Source organism: Myxocyprinus asiaticus, chromosome 29 (genome assembly GCF_019703515.2).
Source record: "Myxocyprinus asiaticus isolate MX2 ecotype Aquarium Trade chromosome 29, UBuf_Myxa_2, whole genome shotgun sequence".
NCBI lineage: Eukaryota > Metazoa > Chordata > Actinopteri > Cypriniformes > Catostomidae > Myxocyprinus > Myxocyprinus asiaticus.
The window spans coordinates 12,000,866-12,010,005 of NC_059372.1; the positions used below are offsets into that span (position 1 = coordinate 12,000,866).

At 37.6% G+C, this 9,140-nt stretch overlaps 1 protein-coding gene across 1 annotated transcript; it reads left to right on the forward strand.

Moving 5' to 3' along the window:
• The first annotated feature begins 3,507 nt into the window (after positions 1 to 3,507).
• Positions 3,508 to 8,265, forward strand: LOC127419929 (transmembrane protein 18). Its single transcript, XM_051661753.1, has 5 exons — positions 3,508 to 3,683; positions 3,883 to 4,000; positions 4,229 to 4,283; positions 4,388 to 4,481; positions 7,925 to 8,265. The coding sequence occupies exons 1-5, from the start codon at positions 3,591 to 3,593 to the stop codon at positions 8,021 to 8,023; spliced, it is 459 nt and encodes a 152-aa protein (XP_051517713.1). The 5' UTR covers positions 3,508 to 3,590; the 3' UTR covers positions 8,024 to 8,265.
• The last annotated feature ends 875 nt before the right edge of the window (positions 8,266 to 9,140 follow it).

The following is a 9,140-nucleotide window of genomic DNA, read 5'->3' on the forward strand; positions in this document are numbered from 1 at the left end:
ATATCTCACACCGGACTGTCATAAATTATATAATTATTATTATATTATGTTCTCTCTTAACAACTGACTATCAACCGACAGCCTGAATGTCAATACAGTACAATACTGTACGTTCTATATATATATATATATATATATATATATATATATATATATATATATATATATATATATACTTTTTTATATATTTTTTTATTTTTAATTTTTATTGAATAATGTGTATCTATATAGTAAAAAAAAACAAAAAACAAAAAAAAACAGCATATTGTATACTGTACAGTGTATGTTATTATTTGTATATTGTTGAGTGTAATTATGTGTATAACAGATGTTTAAATTGTGTTGTGTTAATTTGATGTTATTGTAAATTGGTATATGTCTCATCACTGTCACGACTGCTATGTTGATCGGAACTGCACCCAAGAATTTCACACACCATTGCACTTGTGTATATGGCTGTGTGACAATAAAGTGATTTGATTTGATTTGATTTGATTATTCCAAACTTTTGGCTGCCAGTGTGTGTGTCTATATATACACTATATTGCCAAAAGTATTCGCTCACCCATCCAAATAATTGAATTCAGGTGTTCTAATCATTTCCATGGTCACAGGTGTATAAAATGAAGCACCTAGGCATGCAGACTGCTTCTACAAACATTTGTGAAAGAATGGGCCACTCTCAGGAACTCAGTGAATTCCAGCGTGGTACTGTGATAGGATGCCACCTGTGCAACAAGTCCAGTCGTGAAATTTCCTCGCTACTAAATATTCCACAGTCAACTGTCAGTGGTGTTATAACAAAGTGGAAGAGATTGGGAATGACAGCAACTCAGCCACGAAGTGGTAGGCCACGTAAAATGACAGAGCGGGGTCAGCGTATTCTGAGGCGCATAGTGCGCAGAGGTCGCCAACTTTCTGCAGAGTCAATCGCTACAGACCTCCAAAGTTCATGTGGCCTTCAGATTAGCTCAAGAACAGTGCGTAGAGAGCTTCATGGAATGGGTTTCCATGGCCGAGCAGCTGCATCCAAGCCATACATCACCAAGTGCAATGCAAAGTGTCGGATGCAGTGGTGTAAAGCACGCCGCCACTGGACTCTAGAGCAGTGGAGACGCGTTCTCTGGAGTGATGAATCACGCTTCTCCATCTGGCAATCTGATGGACGAATCTAGGTTTGGCGGTTGCCAGGAGAACGGTACTTGTCTGACTGCATTGTGCCAACTGTGAAGTTTGGTGGAGGGGGGATTATGGTGTGGGGTGGTTTTTCAGGAGCTGGGCTTGGCCCCTTAGTTCCAGTGAAAGGAACTCTGAATTCTTCAGCATACCAAGAGATTTTGGACAATTCCATGCTCCCAACTTTGTGGGAACAGTTTGGGGATGGCCCCTTCCTGTTCCAACATGACTGCGCACCAGTGCACAAACAAGGTCCATAAAGACATGGATGAGCGAGTTTGGTGTGGAAGAACTTGACTGGCCTGCACAGAGTCCTGACCTCAACCCGATAGAGCACCTTTGGGATGAATTAGAGCGAAGACTGCGAGCCAGGCCTTCTCATCCAACATCAGTGTCTGACCTCACAAATGCGCTTCTGGAAGAATGGTCAAAAATTCCCATAAACACACTCCTAAACCTTGTGGAAAGCCTTCCCAGAAGAGTTGAAGCTGTTATAGCTGCAAAGGGTGGGCCGACGTCATATTAAACCCTATGGATTAAGAATAGGATGTCACTTAAGTTCATATGCGTCTAAAGGCAGATGAGTGAATACTTTTGGCAATATAGTGTATATAAAGCCAGGACCAGCTATTCTTTGTATGGTTCAAATGAAAAGTAAAAGTTAAATGGTCATACCATTGGACATTACATTTAACATTTTACAATATTATCAAATAATAATGATACAATTTACGGATGACGGTCTAAATTTGTCATAACATTTGTGAGTTAACTAAACTTAACTTCTTTGCAATGTCATTCCAGCCGCCTGCAGAAGAATTGCACAGGACCTTTATTTTGAAATATAATGTAAGACTGTGACCAGCTACACCAGAGACCTTCTACCAAAATATAAAAACCAGAACACTTCTACATAGGTGAGCCCGTATAGATATCTATGGGTGAGCCTACAATGTTAGCCTAAAATATATGAAATACGCGGCGAACCCATAGACATTCTATGGGCGGTACACAGGCGATGACACAAGAGGCCGTTTTTATAATGGATTTCTATGGAACAGATGCTTCAGTGTGCTGAATAAACTGCTTTTGTGAGGAAATAACTCATCATTTAATGCATTGGCCGCCTGTCCACTAATCTTCAACATATGTTATACTAAAAATCCTTTTGTAAGGAACTATGTGTGGAGTTTACTACGATAAATCATTACTATAATAGAACACGCTGATAATTGTGCGACATGTAGGTGTCAGTTTACGGCACTCTCCATTCATTTGCATGGTATCCGCAAACGGTGATTTACTGTCGTAACACGCTAGTTGACCGTCACGTCCACACACACACACACACACGCACACGCACACGCACACACACACACATCTATGGTCACGTCTCTCTAAAAACGTGGATGTTGTTATCTCAGTTACACATCATTTTCATTCTTTTTTAAGGATTGAAGTGTTAAAAAAAACATGTTATGTAAAATCAGTATCAAATTGAGAAAACACAGAATATTAAACATATTTGATATGTCTGTCGCCGTATTTGAATAAACTGCTATCAACAACGCCCTCTACTGGAAAATGTCAGGACGGCCGGCGAGGAGGCGTGGTTGAAATAGATAGATCGTGACGAATGCGGAAGCATCTACGTTTCTTTTTGAGCTGCTAATACATTATTATTATTATTATTATTATTATCATCATCATTTTTATTTTATTGCTTTAATAATAAATAATTAAAAATATCAATATAACATCAGAATCAGAATGAGCTTTATTGCCAAGTATGCTTACACACACAAGGAATTTGTCTTGGTGACAGAAGCTTTCAGTACACAACAACACAAAACAGCAACAAGACTTTAAAAAAATTATTACAAATTGAATACAAAAAATAAATAACAGATTTGTATTTGCACTGTACATAACAGATAACAGATTTGTATTAGATTTGCACTACGTATGCGTGTATGTATGTATGTATGTGTGTGTGTGATGTGTGTGTGTGTGTGTGTGTGTGTGTGTGTGTGTGTGTGTGTGTATAATTGTATGTGTATAATTATTTTTTATTTTTTATTATTATCTATGTCTTGCTGCTGTTTTTGTATTGTTTTTGTATTGTTGTGTACTGGAATCTCCTGTCACCAAGACAAATTCCTTGTATGTGTAAGCATACTTGGCAATAAAGCTCATTCTGATTCTGTGAGGAGATATTTGCAGAATTTGACAAAACGTGTATTGGATTAAAATTACTGAGTGCACCTTTAAGAAAACAAATTTGAATGGCAGGATTTAGCCGATAGGGTGTTTTTCCCCCATTACATCAATGCTCCACACTTCAACCCATTAGGTGGCGGAAATGCACTAAAAGCTGGGTTGATAACCGCCATAAAACAAGAAAAAGAAACAAAATGACCGAGCCAAAATCAAAAAATATTAGCTCAGTTCCCATTGATGGATACAGCAATGTTCGCATTACATCAGCTTGGACCTTTCTCCAGTCTGTAAGTTTAGACCAACATTAGATTTGTATATTTCGTGTTTAAGAAAGAGCTAACCCTGGAAATGGTCAAGTTTCCAGTTATCATTGTTTAGCATAACTGGGGCCATGTGGAATAAATAGGGAATGTTAAGGAGGACGAATATATATATATATATATAATTTAGTTGGAACTAAGAGTAAAAATGTGATCGTATTTCCAGGTTGACTGGTCTGAGCCCTGGCTGATGGGTCTATTGGTGCTTCATGTCCTTTGTTTTGCTTTCACCATCCTCTCCTGCAAGTACTATCGCCTTCAGATATGCCACTTTCTATTGATGGGTGAGTTTTTGCCAGTGGAAATATTAATGACCGTGGTTTATCATGGTAAATATATAACATGTCAAAGGAACTTCACAAAACTATTACAAACAGGAAAGACAACAAACAGGAACAAAAAGTCAAACAATATGATGTGTCTCGTGTCTCCTCCATTATTCGATTGAAAGCCCATCACTTCAGATTTTGTTAAAAGAACAGCAGTTTAAATATCGTTTCATCTGTCTGCAGTTGCTATGGTTTACAGTGCAGAATACCTGAACGAGCTGGCTGCAATGAATTGGAGGTGAGTATACACACACACACACACACCACAACCATAAAAGCCTATGAAGTTATGTTATTTATATATAGATATATATATAAAATATTATTAAATGTCTTTTTTAGGTCTTTTTCAAAGTTCCAATACTTTGATTCAAAAGGAATGTTCATATCGCTAGTATACTCAGTTCCACTCTTGATCAACACTGTTATTATTGTGGTAAGTTTTTCCTTTTATAATATTCTTTTAATACATTTCGTCTCATTAAGTTTACAGAGGATGTGTCATATATATACACACACACACACACACACACACACACACACACACATACAGTTGTGCTCAAAAGTTTGCATACCCTTGGAGAATTGGTAATATATGTACCATTTTTAAAGAAAACATGAGTGAGCAGGCAAAACACATTTCTTTTATTTCTTATGGGATTCATATTCAACTGTAGGTTATAACAGAATGGCACAATCATAAAACAAAACATGGCAACAAAGAAAAAAATTAAATGACCCCCTTTAGCATCAATGACAGCGTGCAGTCTTTTGTAATAGTTGTCTATGAGGCCCCAAATTCTTGCAGGTGGTGTAGCTGCCCATTCGTCTTAGCAAAATGCCTCCAGGTCATGCAAAGTCTTTGGTCATCTTGCATGAACCGCACGTTTGAGATCTCCCCAGAGTGGCTCGATGATATTAAGGTCAGGAGACTGTGATGGCCACTCCAGAACCTTCACCTTTTTCTGCTGTAACCACTGGAAGGTCAACTTGGCCTTGTGCTTAGGGTCACTGTCGTGCTGGAAAGTCCAAGAGCATCCCATGCGCAGCTTTCGTGTAGAAGAATGCAAATTATCTGCCAGTATTTTTTGATAAAATGCTGCATTCATCTTGCCATCAATTTTCACAAGATTCCCCGTGCCTTTAGAGCTCACACACCCCCAAAACATCAGTGAGCCACCACCATGCTTCACAGTGGGGATGGTATTCTTTTCACTATATGCCTTGTTGACCCCTCTCCAAACATAGCGCTTATGGTTGTGACCATAAAGCTCTATTTTGGTCTCGTCACTCCAAATTACAGTGTGCCAGAAGCTGTAAGGCGTGTCAAGGTTTTGTCTGGCATATTTTAACCGGGCTTTTTTGTGGCATTGGCGCAGTAAAGGCTTCTTTCTGGTAACTCGACCATGCAGCTCATTTTTGTTCAAGTATCGTCGTATTGTGCTCCTTGAAACAACCACACCGTCTTTTTCCAGAGCAGCCTGTATTTCTCCTGAGGTTACATGTGGGTTTTTCTTTGTATCCCGAAAAATTCTTCTGGCAGTTGTGGCTGAAATCTTTCTTGGTCTACCTGACCTTGGCTTGGTATCAAGAGATCCCCAAATTTTCCACCTCTTAATAAGTGATTGAACAGTACTGACTGGCATTTTCAAGGCTTTGGATATCTTTTTATATCCTTTTCCATCTTTATAAAGTTCCATTACCTTGTTACGCAGGTCTTTTGACAGTTCTTTTCTGCTCCCCATGGCTCAGTATCTAGCCTGCTCAGTGCATCCACATGAGAGCTAACAAACTCATTGACTATTTATACACAGGCGCTAATTGCAATTTAAAAAGCCACAGGTGTGGGAAATTAACCTTTAATTGCCATTTAAACCTGTGTGTGTCACCTTGTGTATCTGTAACAAGGCCAAACATTCAAGGGTATGTAAACTTTTGATCAGGGCCATTTGGATGATTTCTGTTATCATTATGATTTAAAAAGGAGCCAAACAACTATGTGATGATAAATGGCTTCATATGATCACTATCCTTAAATAAAAGACAGTTTTTTTGCATGATCAGTCCTATTTTAAAAATCAATGGCAAAATTTCACAATTTCTGCCAGGGTATGCAAACTTTTGAGCACAACTGTATATAAAAAATCAAGAGACCACTGCAACATCAGTTTCTCTGGATTCACTATTTATAGGTATGCGTTTGAGTAAAATTAACTTTTTCAATTTATTCTATAAAGTACTGACAATATTTCTCCCAAATTCCAAATAAAAATATTGTCATGTAGAGCATTTATTTGCAGAAAATGACAACTGGTCAAAAAAAAAAAAAAAAAAAAAAAATGCAGTATTGTCAAACCTCGAATAATGCAAAGAAAACAAGTTCATATTCAATTTTAAACAACACAGTACTAATGTTTTAACTTGGAAATAGTTCAGAAATCAATATTTGGTGGAATAACCCTGATTTTCAATCACCGCTTTCATGCGTCTTGGCATGATCTCTACCAGTCTTCCACATTGCTGTTTGGTGATTTTATGCCACTCCTGGTGCAAAATTTCAAGCAGCTCGGCTTTGTTTGATGGCATGTGGCCATCCATCTTCCACTTGATCACATTCCAGAAGTTTTCAATGGGGTTCAGGTCTGGAGATTGGGCTGGCCATGACAGGGTCTTGATCCGGTGGTCCTCCACACCTTGATTGACCTGGCTGTGTGGCATGGAGCATTGTCCTGCTGGAAAAAACAATTCTTAGAGTTGGGGAACATTGTCAGAGCAGAAGGAAGCAAGTTTTATGTATGTGGCTTGATTCATGCATCCTTCACAAAGACGAATCTGCCTGATTCCAGCCTTGCTGAAGCACCCCAGATCATCACAAATCCTTCACCAAATTTCAAAGTGGGTGCGAGACACTGTGGCTTGTAGGCCTCTCCAGGTCTCTGTCTAACCATTAGATGACCAGTTGAAGGATCGGTGATGATCTGGGGGTGTTTCAGCAAGGCTGGAATGTAGACGATTGGAAAAACATCTCCTGGTCTGACAAATCTGGATTTCTGCTGAGGTACACAAATGGTAGACCCACCGCAGCCTTAGTTTTCTGTTCTTGGCTGACAGAAGTGGAACCCAAAGTGGGCTTCTGCTGTTGTTGCCCATTTGTCTCTAGGTTTGACATGTTGTGCATTCTGAGATGCTATTTTGCTCACTACAATTGTATAGAGTGGTTATCAGAGTTACCGTAGCCTTTCTGTCAGCTCAAACCAGTCTTGCCATTCTCCATTGACCTCTCTCATCAACAAGGTGTTTTTGTCCAAAGAACTACTGCTCACTGGTTGTTCTATACACTCTAGAGACTGTTGTGCATGAAAATCCCAGGAGATCAGCAGTTACAGAAATATTTAAACCAGCCTGTCTGGCACCAACAATCATGCCATGATCTAAATAAAAAATGTTCCCCATTCTGATGGTTGATGTGATCATTAAATGAAGCTCCTGACCCATATCTGAATTAATTTATACATTACACTGCTGCCACATGATTGGTTGATTAGATAATCGTATGAATAAGTAGATGTAAATGTGTACTTACTAAAGTGGCCGTTGAGTGTCTATATTCAATATAGAGTATAGATATATTTAATATAATACAGGCTACATTTATTTAATATATAATTAAAAATATTTTTTTTATGTAACTTGTTTCGTGCTCGCACTCTCACTTACAGTAGGGTAACTAAAATATGTGTAAATAAGTAACTAATAAAGTGGCTGGTGTGTGTGTGTGTGTGTGTGTGTGTGTATATATATATATATATATATATATATATATATATATATATATATATATATATATAAATGCATATGTGTTTACTTTGTGTGTTTTAGGCTGTGTGGGTATGGAGAACCTTTTCAACCATGACAGAACTGAAGACATTGCAGTTAAAGAGAAAAGCTGCCAGAGAGAGCCAGAAAAAATCCCAGTAGAAGACACACATCTATGTCCTAACATTGTAGTGTCCAGTGGTGGAGGGAACATGTGGCTGTCACTGAGTATGGCAAAAGGACAGACACAAATATGAAGTGGTGGAGGGTCTTGTATACAGTACTTAACTCTGATTGCCCTGTTACCCTGCCAGCTAACAAACGCTCCATGGAAGATAATGTCTTACCAAAGACCTATTGGACAAAGCCACCAACTTTACTATAAAAACTGCTTTGTGTACATATACTGTAGTTCATTCTGATTTATAGCTTAACGTGTCTGTTGTTAAATTGAACAGGTTCTATAAACTTGTAAAGTCTTGCAATGAATGTGTAAAATGTAAATTGTATATTTATGCAATAATATGAATGCTGTTTTATTTAGAAGCCATTTCACTTTGGTACTGTGATAGTATCACTACTTCAGAGTCTAGGACGGACAGTGGGGACCAAATGAGATCACATTTCTTTATTTAATCCTGGAAATGAAGAAAGTTTTAGAATTTTGGAAGAAAAAAACAAAAGTTATGTGAAATGATGAAAATTCCACATTATTTCTAGGTCACTAGTCAAATATAATCAACTTTGTTACTCTAAACCTGTTTAAAAACTAAACACACCAGCAACTAAAAATCAGCTCATTAAAAAAAAAATTACGATTAAGCTTAATAAGCAGACGTGTTCATGTAAATGCATTAAACCAGTGTAAGGTCATAAATGGCTTAATGGAACAATCTGGGTTCAATACAAGTTAAGATCAATCGACAGCATTTGTGGCATAATATCGATTACCACAAAAATAAATTTGGACTTGCTCCTCCTTTTAAAAAAATCTGGGTTTCTGTAAGGCACTTAAAATGGAAGTGAATGGGGCCAATCTGTAAACGTTAAAATACTATTTCAAAAGTAAAGCCACAAGATGCATTAAACAATATGCATAATAACATGATTTTAGTGTGAGAAAATTGCTAACTAACCTTTTCTATTAAAAGTTATAGCCAATTGTACAACTTCGTTGCCATGACAATATAATCAACAAACCCTAAATGACTGTAAACGTTATTTACACAACTTTACAGCTCATAATAATAATAATAATTGAGTTTTAACAGATTAATGT